A 14,580-nucleotide genomic window follows, 5' to 3' on the forward strand; every position below is an offset into this window, starting at 1 on the left:
CATTTTGCGACAACTTTGAAATTGTCACTTATCTTCCCTAAGTTTTTCACTTTTATCATTTATCTTTTAATCTGGCCTTTTCTAAACAAAGCAAAAAAATTGAGTGTCAATTTCACAATAAAAGAATCATTTCGAAGAGAAAAAAAGTTCAGTGGCCAAATTGAAAAAAAAAACAAGGAAAAAACAGTGTAAATTTATATAGAAAACATTTATGCATTTTATTTTATTTTACTTTTGTAATTGTAATACATTTTTTTTATTTGGTTACAATCAAACCTCAAATCAAATTATAAAAATATACTAAAAGAGCTTAGCTTTTCAGTATAGCAATGAAGAAAAGCAAAGTACCTTTTCATTTTGGTCCTCAAAATTTTTTAGGACTCTTTTTTAATTTCAAACTTTATTTTATTTTTAATTTTATCATCCAACATTGTGTTCATTAGGTATAAGACTTTATAATTTATTTTGATTTGTTTTGTATAGAATTATGCTGGTCTTATAACTTAGGTTGCGAGTTTTGTGGGCTAGCCGTGTCGACTTAAGTAATTTTTTTTTCTATTTTTTTTCAGTTTCATCATTTAACATCCGATTGATTGAGAATTAAAATTTATATATTTTTTTATTTTCTTTCTGTAGAATTATCTCAATCTTTCTGATCCGGTTTTAGCAGATTAACCCGAATTGTCTAGAGGTATATTTTTGTTCTTTTTTATTTGATTTTTTTTCAATTTAATCCTTCAAAATTTGAATGATTGTGAATTGAGATTTATAACTTTTTTTTTATTTTTTTCTATTAGGTTATCACGGTCTTATGATCCATGTCCTAGGTTAGGGTGGTTGACTCAAGTTTTTTTTGTTATTTTTTTAGTTGATTTTTTTTTAAATTTCATCCTTTAATATTAGGTTGATTAGAAATTAAACTTCCTAATTTATTTTGATTTGCATTCTGTGAGGTTATCCTGGTCTCATAACTCAGGTCACAAGTTTGGTCAGTTGACTTTGGTTGACTAGAGTGATTTTTTGTGTTCTTTTTTAGTTGTTTTTTTTTTTATTTCACCCTTCAATATTGGATTAATAGGAATTGAGTTTTATAATTTGTTTCAATTTGTTTTCTATAGGGTTATCTCAATCTTATGACTCATGTTTGATAGATTAACCCAAGTTGACTTGACTTATTTTTTTAATTGAATTTTGTTTTTAATTTCATCACTTAACATTGGATTGATTGAGAATTGAGTTTAATATTTTTTTTGTTATTTTCTTTCTATAAGATTATCATAGTCTCATGATCTAGATAGAGAATTTGATAGATTAACCCAAATTGATCTGAATCGATATAATATGTTGTAATTTTAATATTTTTTGAAAAAGGATGTTATCTTGATTTTTTCAAGTCAAGCTATATTTTTATTGATCGTTCAATATTTTTTTGAATCTATTAAGTTAATGAAATTATATCATATCAATTTTTATAGTTTTTTTTATTAAAAATTATATTAAAAATACTAGGATATTTTTCACATTAAAAAAGATTAATTTGACTGACAACATAGCGTGTGCAATGATATAATAATATAGATATTGGAAGGAAATGTCAAATTGAGAAATCAGTCAATCACATGGCTGCATAATTCCCCCACACTTTGCTATTTAAGAGGGCGTTTGGCATTGCTGTTGGAAAGTACTTTTCAAAAAATTTGAATTTTTTTTTTTTTTTGCTTTGAAGTAATATGTTTTTGATGTTTTCAAAACATCTTGATGTGCTGATCTCAAAAATGATTTTTAAAAAATAAAAAAATATTGTTGGCATACTTTTCTGAGTGAAAAGCACTTTGAAAAGCAACCACTACCACACTCCCAAACACCCTCTAAGTCCAGCGAAGAAAAATGCTGGCCAATTCAATACCTCCTACACGGCCACACCTACTTCAGTGGCATTTAATCTTACCATTCCAGAATGATTCGATTACTTTTTTTTATTGTTCATTTGTTTTTTTCACAGTCGAGTATTTAGATATGTTTTAATAGAAAATCTATATTTTAATTCATTAAATAAAAATCATGTAATTATATAAAAATAATGATATTATTAACAAGAAAAATACATTTTCAATGTGGACTCGCTCTTCACAAGATAACAATAATCATTATTCATAAATTTTAGGAATTTAATGTTATCATCATGCCAACAAGGGGATCCTTGTCCATTCTTGCTATAAGTTTGAACTTTTGATAATCTTTCAGCTTCTTGTTCAAGATAGTTTTTTTTTTCAACTATAACAGCTTAGACCCTTATAAAATTCCTATAGGATGACCATTTGCTGCCCAATGATCTTAGAATTCAAGATGTCACATGTTAGGCTTGTCATAGTGAGAATATACAAGGTACAACCTAGTAGGTAGGTTCTACTCGTTAGGTGCATCAAAAAGTAGGTTACTATCTAGTTTCAAAAGATCTCTCGCGTGCTTAGTGATTGTCCTTGAAATGTCAATATAAATAAATGTGAAGATAAAGACCTTGAATAATATCAAATTGGTCAAATTGACTTCTAAATTTATAATTCTCTCCTTATTGGTTCCTGAACCTTTAATTTGTATTGTCTTTACTAAATTTCCAAATTATTTTTCATTTATTTTTTTAATATGTTTTTGAAAATTCAAAAATTAGGTTAGTACACTCTATACAAGGTATCTTAGTGATCTTAAGTCTAAGAATCATTTAAACAACTATCACATGAGTCTTTCTATAGACATATGTAATCTTTCTATATGAAATTCTTATATAGGTTGGTTCAGTATATATGTCGTCATGTGATAAGTACGTATAATTTTTACTTAACCATATATGTTTTTCATGATAATTTTTAATTTGAATGAAATAAAATTAATATTTTAAAACTTGATTATCACAAATATAATAATATTAAGATGATAATTATAAAATCATGATTTTGATTATTTTTTTACGAAAAATGGTTGTAACATTGATGTATTTTTTAATCAAAAAATCTGTTTTTAACTTTTAAAAAATACATTTTATAATTCCACATTGAAAAATAAAAAATAAAAGAAAGAAAAAAGAAGAAAAAAGAAAATAGTTTTCTTTCACTCACGTAAGTATTTGAAAAATGAGAAATGCATAGAAAAGGGAAAGAGAAGTTACTATCGCTGACGCATTTTGCCCGCCCAAAACCCAAAGTGGAAGGCAACCATGACTGTTTTTATGGGCTATGACATTGGCAAGCCTACTTGTTCCTTGCTTTCCCACTATTGCCCAACCTGTGGACCAAAATGATAGTGAAATCTGCTTCACAGATCTTTTCTTACAAATAATTTTCAGACACAGAAAATAGTGGAGTCCGTGGTCGAACTTCGTACGGTTGGACCACCAAGTTATATTCTTACAATTTAATTCCTGACTAGTCCGAGCTTGGACCAACTAATCTTTCAACTTATTTGACTAAAATCTTTCCACATAAAATCTAAAGAAGACAGATATTGAGATTGATAAGTAATACCAACTTCGAAGAGAGAAAATGATAGCTCCTCCTTTCTGGACACCGATCGTTTCCTTTTCAATTCAGTAGTTCAACCAAAGCCATTAGCATCATGAAAGTAGAGTGTACCTTAAGAGACTTTCCTTCCGCCAATGGAAATAAAACTAAGGCATGCTGAGTGCAAGCATGGTCTGATCTTGAAAAGAAGCATAAAAATAATGAAGTTCAAAATAAAGGGAGAGGAGCCGAAGTGACTGCAAAACAAGGGGAACTTTTCTACTCGACAGGTGAAAAAAGGGGAGCCCGCCGAGACAGAAACTCGTGGAATTCTCTGTCATTTAATTTGTCTGTTCACGCAAGACACGTCATTTTCCCTCATCTCTTGAGCTTTTGTTTACTGGTTTGCACAGGCAAAAGATTATTAAAGACATGAAAAGGAGGTGGGTGGGTGGTGGGTCGGTGGGGTTTAGTCCCTCAGTACGATTGACTGTACGGCATTTTATGGAGCTGCTGACATGGCTCATAGCTTGGTTGTGGACCTTACTCTCATTGTTCCTTCCATTAACGCACCATGATTTCTCTATTAGTTTTATCTAATGGATGGAAACACTTGGATTACAAATCAAGAAAAATATATTTTATAATTTTGAAGAGTATACCTTAGTTCTTAAATTTATTTTTTAAAAGTTATTAATTCAAGTTTTATAAATTTTAAAGTCATTAAAAGCTTATATAATTATTAAATTCAAGACCCATAAAATTAATTGTCATGCTTATCTACTTCTCATGTATTTCATGCAATTACACTATTAAATTGCTCGATAAAAATCACTAAACAAAATCAACCAATGGATCCAATGCCACAACAATAACTTTAATTTTATGTTAAGGAATTTGAGATATGATAATGATTATTTTTTATTTTTAAATATTATTTTTAATATCGATATATTTAAATAATTCAAAAAAATATATATAAATTATTTTAAACCAAAATTTATTTTAAATTTTCATTTGGAAACACAATTTTAATTTACACAATTTTTTTCCAACTATATATCAACTGATTTGACAGGAGTTATTTCATGACTAGCTAAGGGTGTAAAAAGATTATCTAATTTACTCCTGTTTTTTTTTTTTAGTTTTTATGTTTATTTCGTACAGGAGTTAGAAAGGACCATGTTGCTTTGTTTTGCAAGGAAATTGAATTCATGTTATTTTCATGCATAACCTAACCAGAAAAATCATTCTTTTAAGACAAGAAAAGAGATGAGGTAAGCATTGGGTTATATTTTAGAATTCTAAAATATAATCAAATCCCTTTGAAATTAAGTAAAAATCCAAATCCAGCACTTGAAAAGATGTAATTAAGAATAATAATAAATAAATAAAACCCTCCTAAAAACCAAAGAATACTTATAACTAACCCTTTGACATTCCATTAACAATCCAAAGGTTACTGTATATATGCACAGTCAAATTGTTGCACTAGAAATTATTCGGTTCTACTTGAGCAAACTTCTTCACGTAGTTGCACATAAATAAATAAGAAATGATAGAAAAAAGAAAAAGAAAAAAAAAACCCATAAATAAATGGGAGTACATATATACTCAAAATAATTTTAATAGAGCTATATTTGCTATAGCCCACTGTTCCTATTGGAACTACCTTCATTTCGAACTTTTCTGTTTTTTAAAGAAAAAGGGTGAATTTACAAATAAAAATAAAATATGAATATTCGTATTTTATATCTTTCTTTGACATTAAGTATCTCCATTGTATTAATTAAGAGAATAAGCTAGTCAATTAAAGCTTATAATTAATATGAACGTTTTCATCAATTGATCTAGATAAAACAATAAGCAATAAATATATCCTAAGAAATTTTCACTTAAAATTATTAATTTAATTTTTTTTTAAGTTTATCCCTCAAGATTTTATTATGATATATTTTTTTATCTACTCACATGATATATTTATTATTTCGTAAGTTTTTTTTTTATACATAGTAATTAAAGATATAATTGGACAGTGGTTGGCTTATTACAAGGGTGACATACACACATGTCATCGGTTGTTTGTCCCCGTGAGAAGGGATTTGTTTTTACTTTAAGTTTTTCAATATTTTTTGAGATTGTGAAAAGATAGAGAACGGAAAATTGTGGCCTAACCTCCAATTATGTGCTTAAGACAATAAGAAAATTAATATGGAAACTTGCCGAACAAAAAAACATTCATTAATTTCATAAATCAACGCACCAAACCATAACATATATCCTAGGCCAGTCCGTCCAGTCATGGAAATGCTGACATTCTAACCTCAGGAATTCGTAGGTTTCTTCGCAACTTCATTTTTTTTGTCATGTAATAAAAGTTGGTTTTTTAAAATATTTTTTTATTTTTAATATCAGCATATAAAAACCATTAAAAAACTCTAAAAAATATATCAATTTTAATTTTTTTAAGCTAAATATATTTTAAAAATGCAACATGATTCCACAAGAAAAACAAACGGTGCCTTATAAATCAACCCCGTCTAACACTCAATTTGACTGCTGTGGGAGCAATCATGTGGTTGAGGACACACGGCTATACCATACGCGGTTTGGAGTAGTGTGAAAATGAAATTTTAAAATCGATGAGTGAATAGACTTTAACACTAATTAATTAATGATTTTTATGTAAACCATACGTGAAAATCAACACCTAAGATTTTTCTTGTGAATATTAAAAAAAAAAAGAAAATCATACAAGAAATTAAAAGAATAATCAGATGACTATAAATATATTTTTTTTACTTGTGCTGTGTGAACCCACAAGTCCTGTTTTATATATATAGTAATGTCTTAATCGAATATTCTTGTAAAATACTAAATGATAAATAATTTTAGTCGTTATTAAATTAATAATCATTATAGAGATTAGTTGGATGATCAAAAGGTATTGGATATATTATTATTCGCTACATACAAAAAAACACAAATTTTAATGCGATCTTCACGTTCCTTTTAGTACCAGAGATTGCGTGTAATATAATGGTTTTTATATAGTTTATTACGATCAAACATTTTAATATCCAAAGGGTATTCGATACGTAAGAGTCTTAGGATTACGACTATGCAAGATTTTTAACTTTGATTCACAAATAATTAAATGATGTATTATAAGAAAAACGAGATTGTGAATTAATGTAAGTAATATATTTTTTTAATGAATCGGGAAAACACCAGAAGGCCGATGTTTCCCTTAACATGTGGGCAAGAGATTTAATTGAATAATTATGTTATTATTATTTTTTATTAACGTGGATGTACAGATCAGTTTGTGCATACCTCGATTAATTTCACGAATCCTAAAATTAACGACCATGTAAACTTTCAGTAACTCTGAAGGGACTAGCTCGAACTTGTGATTATTGATAAGTAAATCTAAAACTTGATTAGTCGAAGTATTTCAAGGGTTATAATTATGTTCTTTTAATTAAATAATGTGATGATATATCAAATATGACAGCTGATAAGTAAAACCAAAGGGTGTGCCATGGAATCTTCTAGCTTATTTCCTTTATTCCATGCAAGTTCTCTTGGGTATTCTATCTTCGTGTCTTTTCAAGACTAAATTGGGTGTACTTGTATGGAAAAGAAGAGTACTTCCAGAAGGGGTGGACGCAACCTGCTTGTCCGAACATACCCAAGTCAAAAGCTTGGTTAGAAACAGACTTTTATCGAAATAAGAAAAATTAATTGTCAAATCCACCGCGCAACTTGGCAGAGCTTTACGTTCGACCAAAGACTTGGAAGAGATGCCATTGATTATATATGGAATTCTTAGATGAAATTAAAATTATATTACATTCTCAATAGTAATCAATTGACCTAAGAGTAGCATCTTGTTCTCTTTTATTCTGTTTTTTCCCTCAAATTTATGTTTTTTTTACCGTATTTCTTACTCTTTTTTTTCGTTTGTTAAGAAATCTGATGAGTATTGATACAAATTTTCTAAACTCATATTATGCATAGACTTAATTTTACCATGTTAAAAAAAAAATTATAATTATACTTACTTCAACAAAAATTATCCAATCTAATACTGGAAGATTTATTATATCTAAAACATTTATCATCTTTGAATTTTGAATTTCAATTTCATAACTCTTCAATTTTTTTAATAAAATCAATGATAATAATGCATTTTGCAAGCTCGTGTTATCCCTGCATTACAAGACTAAATCTTTGAAGTTGTATTAAGTAGAAAGAAAAACAATTCAATATTTTTCAAACCTTCAATAGTTTTTGGATAATCTGGACAATTATCAAGCAAGAAAACTTTTCTACCATCTATTTTTCTATTGGATTTTTTAATATAGTTTTGAAATAAAATCTTAATCATATATTATCATTTCTTGGCATGATATTCACAATTAATTTTGCTTAAGTTCACATTCTTGAAGCATTGTGATTTAGCATACTTGCAATTGAACCATAAAGGAATTTTATCATAACCATCTTCATTATAGCAAATAACAATGATAATTTAGTTATTCATTATCTTGTTTCTTACCTATAAGTTGTTTTGTTTCAGAAGAATGATATGTTTATAGCCTATAAAACATTCATGTTTCATCCATATTAATAATATCTTTAATGGAAATTGATTTAGTTTATCTTTTATGGATTGCAAATTACTCTTCATGAGTTCTATATCAACTGATCTGCTTTCTCTAAAATGACGATACATCTTGATGCCATATTTTTATTTGAAATACTTGAGCCAACCTTGAGAAAATAGAAATTTATCATATATTTATAGAGTACATCTTTTTAGAAACTCATTTTCCTTCTTCGATTAGTTCTCTGGGCATATACATGTGTTCTTTGTATTGAACAAATTAACCACTCATAGAAAATCTTCTCTAGCTCCAAGAATTTTTTGATTTTATGTTGTTTGACATCAACTTTATCAATATTGGCTAATATATACTCTGAAGGCTTCTTGATTTTATTTGATATTATATCTTGATTTCCAAAATAAACTTTTTTTAACACCCATTATTGTAATTGCTTTTGAATTTAAATTGGATTTTCTATATTTTACTCACACGATGCTTTACGCCTTTCATCCATCATTGTTGATGTCCTTACACCTTAGATATAGGAAACTATTGTATTTAGTTTTATTGTTTGTGATACTAATGTTTTTTTTATTGATGCTTTTGCTTGACTTCGTGTTCATGAAGTATATTAATTAAGTATACAATGAATGTAATTTAAGTTTCTTACAAAAATAGATAGTTACATAACTTCTATTTAATAAGAGTAATTGCATTCATGAATTTGTTTTTGTTAAACAAATACTTAGAATAATGACAATTCATAATTTGGTAATCGGTAATATTCGTATAATCACATTATTGAATACATGTATTAAGTTCAATATTTTTTTTTAAATACATTTAAAAATTAATTAATTATTAATTAATATATAAAATGATGATTTATCATTTAAATAATATCTTGATCAATTTAAAATTTTAATGGTTCAAAGGGTTTCAGTATATAAAAGTTTAATTGTACATCACCTACAATCCATTTAAGATTGTAAATCCATTCTTTTAGGTAAGGTTAAGGCTAACGAATACTCAAATGAAACTTCTCTTATCAAATAGAACCCGTTAATACCAAGATTAACATTTTTCATGGTCAGAATTAGCGCCAACGATAATTTTCTTTATGCTCAACCAGAATCTGACGACTTTCTCTCTTTTCTCTTAAACTAAGGAATTGAAAAGTAAAGAAAGTGAAATATTGGAAACAAAAAGGACTATAATTGTATCAATTAGAAAGTAGGAGGAGCAAAGTTAACTTTTAGCATAAAATTTGAAACCGCTACTTAGTTTCCCTTCCTTTTCACTTTAGTCCTTTGAGTTTGAATCTTTTCGTTCCTCAACAAATTAGAAGTAATTGGTCATCAATTTGGCCACATAATGATCCAATCGAAAAGAAAAAAGTTTGATGACCAAAATAATAATAAAAATATTATGAAATTCCAAATTAATTCGTGATTGTGTGCACAATATTTCTTGCAAAAGAAAACCTTTACCTTTTTTAGTTTTTCCTATAATGGATCAAAATATGCAATTATTGGGACTATTGAAAATATATGATCTAGCAACTAGATATGGTAACCTAGAAATGATTTAACATTAACACTATTTCTGTTGCAACACTCACGTTTTCTTCAACAATCATATTTGTAGCCTCGAAATCCACGATTTCTTTGGTGCCTAATAAATTCCTTCACCTTTTGTTTTCTTTGTTAAAAACCAGTCTCTTTAATTCCTAAATATCCCAGTAATTGACGCCTAACTAGCAAAAACAAGCAAGACTTTTGCGCAATGATAATCCCAGCCACGCAAATAACATGGTTGCGACGAAAAGCAGTATAAAAAGAGAAGTTGATTATCCTTCTTGGACTCTCTCAACTACACACACACACACACACATATTACAATGATTAAAGCTTAATTAATTAGTGATCATGAAAAGACACTCTAAATCTTTTTGATTAAGCGGCTCGTATAGTTTAGGGTGTCTTTTCATGATCACTAAGCTTTAATCATTGTAATGAACAATTTACTCCCTCGGCATATATACATTTAGAAACCATTCAAAATCACATTTGCCGACATATCGACTACTTCCCTTATAATTAAAAACCCTAAGCGAGCAGGTGATGATGATACCTGGTGAAAATGAGATTTAAATCATAATAGTCAACTTTCTAGCATAGCTGAGAGTTAGAGACTGCAAACCTAGTAAGTAACCGTTAAAGGATGTTTTCCTAGGCTTCCCTTCTCGATTCCCTCCTCCTCGATCCCATATCTATTGCAAATTTGTTTGACTCGTTAATTCATTTTCAACTTCCATTGATGATCGAGATTAAATTCGTCAAACCTTACTATATATTTCTTTAGCAGCTCTAACTATAATTTATAATTCATACACGCACCTATGAAACAATATCAAAATCTTGTTGGTTCACGAGAAATTCTAATTTTACTGTATTTCACCTGTCTGAAAAGTATATTATAAATTATTTTTATAGGTTTATACCATGCATCAAAATCTTTGGGGGTATCAATTCGATAAAGAAAATCTCGGTATGCTTCTCTTTTTCGTAAAGTTTATAAACATGAAACCAAACCCCGAAGAAGAAATTAACGATATTAATTAATCTATGCTAACTTCCTTGTACAAAACTCAGAAAAAAGAGACAAAAAACCAGTGGCCATATTTGTGGTTGCATGCACAAACATGAGGACATGAGTAATTGGATCCCAACTTTTTACCTCAAAAGAAAGAAACATGAAATCACATCTTTTTATCCATCTCCCATAGAGGGCACAAACCCTTATCAGCTCCCAAATTCTGTAAGGAAAGCAAACGACACACAATAAAGATGGATTTCAATCGGGAGGCGTGTGTAACACGGAATAAAGATATGAATAATAAAGAAGTTTAAAAAGGCAAAGACGTTTTTATTTATTTATTTATATAAAGAAGAGAGGAATCAGAGTCACGGAGCTGTACTGCAACGGATTACGGACATGACTCCCGTCCGGTAATTGCGCAATTGCAAATCACTTTCATTTTGTCCCTTCTCCTTCCTCTTTTTCTCTCTCCCTTTCCCTTTCTGTGTTTTACTTTTCCGCCTTCACCTCATGATTATCCAAGTTAATTACTGGAGTAATGTTTAATTAGTCCCTTTAAATCTTCTTCTCATTAGTAGGTGTTTTATAAATGAAAGTAGTTAATTTTTTTATTTAAAAATATATTAAAATAATATCTATTTTTTAAAAAAAAACATTTACTATACTAAAAAGTTTGTAGAAAAAAACAAGGCATCAAATTAATCAAGAATGATACATGTTGAACCTTAAGGTAAAAATGACACGTCATCATTTGTTTTTGTTTTATTTTAATTATTTTTTTTCTCACTGTAATTCTCTCAGTAAATACCGATAGAATATTTCCGTCGGTAAAATTTATTGGCAATGTACTAATGAAAATATTTTTTTGACATTTCTGTTTGTATTTATCAATTTTTTAATAATGTTTGTTAAAATTAAAATGGAAAATGGTGGGTGCTATAAGAATGATGAACATTGTTTTTACTTAATGATGAGGAGTCAGTAATATGCAAGTATAACCGTGGTAAAAGCACAAATGTTTGGTCAACAGTGCTTGAGTTTGAGTTGGAAAAAAATTTGGAGTTGAAACATCAATCAACATTTGTGATGATCAAAGTTTAGATGGAAGAATTGACTACAACAATAGCATTGGAAATTTAATTTTATTCATAGCAAAAACAAAGATTCATCATCGAGAACGCCTTGGATCGTACGTTTGGTTGGTGTATGTGATAAAAACAAAAACTTTGTTTCTGTGGCTACATAAACATCATATGGGTCTAGTTTAATTAATTGAGGAATATCAGTAGGTTAATTTCTCTTATTAATATTGGCCAATTGGAAAATTAAGAAAAATCAAGAGAGAGAGGATGCGACTATGAAGTGGATTAAGCTTCTAATTTTCATGATTACTAGTGTGTGTTTGATATTATATTGTAAGATGTTTTAAAATAGTAATGAGTTGTTTTTTTTTTAATTTTTGATATCAATATATTAAAAATATCAAAAAATATTAATAAAAATATTAATTTTATATATTTTTAAGACAAATACACTTTTAAAATGTTAGAGAATAATATAAATTATATATTGAGATCTCTTTTAACAGCTTAAACTTTTGAGTTGAAAAGTGAATTAAGAAACTTATTGGCAATATCTATGTTACTATTTTGGAGTACAATAGGTTGGAGGCAATATCAACCAGAATCATCCATGAATATTTGGCTGGCTTCTAAGGTTATATAAGGATGATCGCCCTTTCCCTCTCTTGGACAGTCCACTTCTAATTAATTCCACACTTGGCGCGAGCATGATAAAAAGTACATGGCATGAAGATTAGTGGCATCGCTCAAGTTGAGAAATGGATGACGATTTTTTTGTTTTGTTTCTTTTTTTTTTTAGAGTATTTAAAGAATAAAGTCGTGGGTTCTAGCACTCCACTAATAATTTAGAATAATTATAAATAGAATGTTGATATATATATATATATATATATATATATATATATAAAGATTAGAATATTTAAAAATTAACATATTAAAACAATTTAAAAATATAAAATAATAATTTTATTTAAAAAATAAATTTTAAAACTTTTCAAAAACACAATTTAATTACAACCCCAAACAGAGAATATATCTTTCTATCCCAAACATAACAAGACTACGGAACATTAGGAAACTGTTTGGGAACACGGTACAAACCGTATTTTTTAAAAAATTAATTATTTTTTGTTAAAATTTAATATGGTTTGTATGTTTTGGATCGTTTTGATGTGCTGATATCAAAAATAATTTTTAAAAAATAAAAAAATATTATTAACATGCATTTCAGTATAAAAAATTATTTGAAAAGCAATCGTTACCACACTGTGAAATATATATATATATATATATATATATATATAAAAAGAAAAATGTAAAACCCCAATTTACCATGACAGGCAAGCAGTGACAACAAATAAGTACAGAAAACAGAACTTAAAAAAAATATTATTATAACAAATCTCTCTTTCTTTATTCAGTAATTGTACCTTGCAAGTACTCCTACCTGTACCCCTATCCTTCTCTCTCCCTTCTATCATAACTCTACCCTTTTCTTTTCCTCTCTCTCTATATATTCCTCTCCTCCTTCACCTCTCCCTACCCAACCCCCCGCCTCTCCTCTCTCTCAAGAACTCCCCAATCTTCAAGCCTTCCATATTTCCTTTTACCAATAACAAGAAAAGCCCACTTGCTCTTAACTATCCCACTCCCCATCTTGCATAGATTCTCTTAATATTTTCTTAACGTCGTCGACCCCATTTGGATCGATCTTTTTAGAATGAAGCAGCTAATTCGCCGTCTCTCACGGGTGGCAGACTCTTCTCAATACAGTCTTCTGCGCTCGAACTCTCAATCCACCACGACTGCTTCTCGACGGAGATCCGGCGGGTCGAGGTCGGCGCGCCGGCGAGGATCCGACAAGCCGGTGCCGGAGGGTCATGTGCCGGTGTATGTCGGCGATGAGATGGAGCGGTTTACGGTGAGTGCTGAGCTCTTGAACCATCCGGTTTTTATATGGCTTCTGAACAAGTCGGCTCAAGAATACGGGTACGAGCAGAAAGGAGTGCTGAGAATTCCTTGTCACGTGCTGGTTTTTGAACGAGTTATGGAATCTCTGAGACTCGGTCTTGAGTCAAGTGACCTTGAGGATGTACTTGGCTCTTTGTTCACTTCTGAGGATTGTTTGTGAATTTAATTACACGGTGGTGATCAGTTTATATATATATATATATCTGGGGAGGTTTTTGTAGATCCTTGAAATGTATGGAGTGATGTTGGAAATATCAAGAGATCGTTTTGCGGGTTTTTTTCCGTGTAAATATACCTTTTTCGATCTTTTGTGGTGATGAAGAAGAAGATTGCAGTGAAGGGAGAAGGTGAAGCAGTAGAGATAAATTTTAGGTTTTATTTTTCTTTTGAATGTTACCAGATGTAAAAACAGGGACTGAAACAGCAATGGAAAAAAAATAGAGAATTACTTGTTTTTTTTCTTCTCTTAACCAATTTAATTATGTTATGTTTGGTTCTTGGGAAAATATGGGAAATTAATAGAATGGATATATATAATGAAATGGAGGAAATGAAAGAGTGCATTTTGAAATTTAGTATAAGAAGCAGCCACAGTTTGGATCTTGGAACCATTAGAGATGGATCCCTTTGCTCAATTATTTTCTACATTTAATTTTTTTATGTATTTTTTCTATTTTTTTATATAAATCTTTAGGCACATTTATGCTTTGTGCTAGTGCTCCTTTTGTTGCTTTGTATAAAAGATACAGGGAAATTTGATATGGTTTTGGGTTATATATTAAATTTAAAATTTATTTTTTAAAATAATTTTTACTTGAA

General features: G+C 29.1%; 1 protein-coding gene across 1 annotated transcript; it reads left to right on the plus strand.

Moving 5' to 3' along the window:
• Positions 1–13,281: 13,281 nt before the first annotated feature.
• LOC7492101 (auxin-responsive protein SAUR71) lies at positions 13,282–14,218 on the plus strand. Its single transcript, XM_002306369.4, has one exon. The coding sequence runs from the start codon at positions 13,511–13,513 to the stop codon at positions 13,919–13,921; it is 411 nt and encodes a 136-aa protein (XP_002306405.1). The 5' UTR covers positions 13,282–13,510; the 3' UTR covers positions 13,922–14,218.
• Positions 14,219–14,580: the final 362 nt, after the last annotated feature.

This window comes from Populus trichocarpa, chromosome 5 (assembly GCF_000002775.5).
Source record: "Populus trichocarpa isolate Nisqually-1 chromosome 5, P.trichocarpa_v4.1, whole genome shotgun sequence".
Taxonomy (NCBI): domain Eukaryota; kingdom Viridiplantae; phylum Streptophyta; class Magnoliopsida; order Malpighiales; family Salicaceae; genus Populus; species Populus trichocarpa.

Bases quoted from the DNA above. Each gene is read 5' to 3' on its own strand.
- LOC7492101 (XM_002306369.4), top strand. From the start codon at position 13,511: ATGAAGCAGCTAATTCGCCGTCTCTCACGGGTGGCAGACTCTTCTCAA.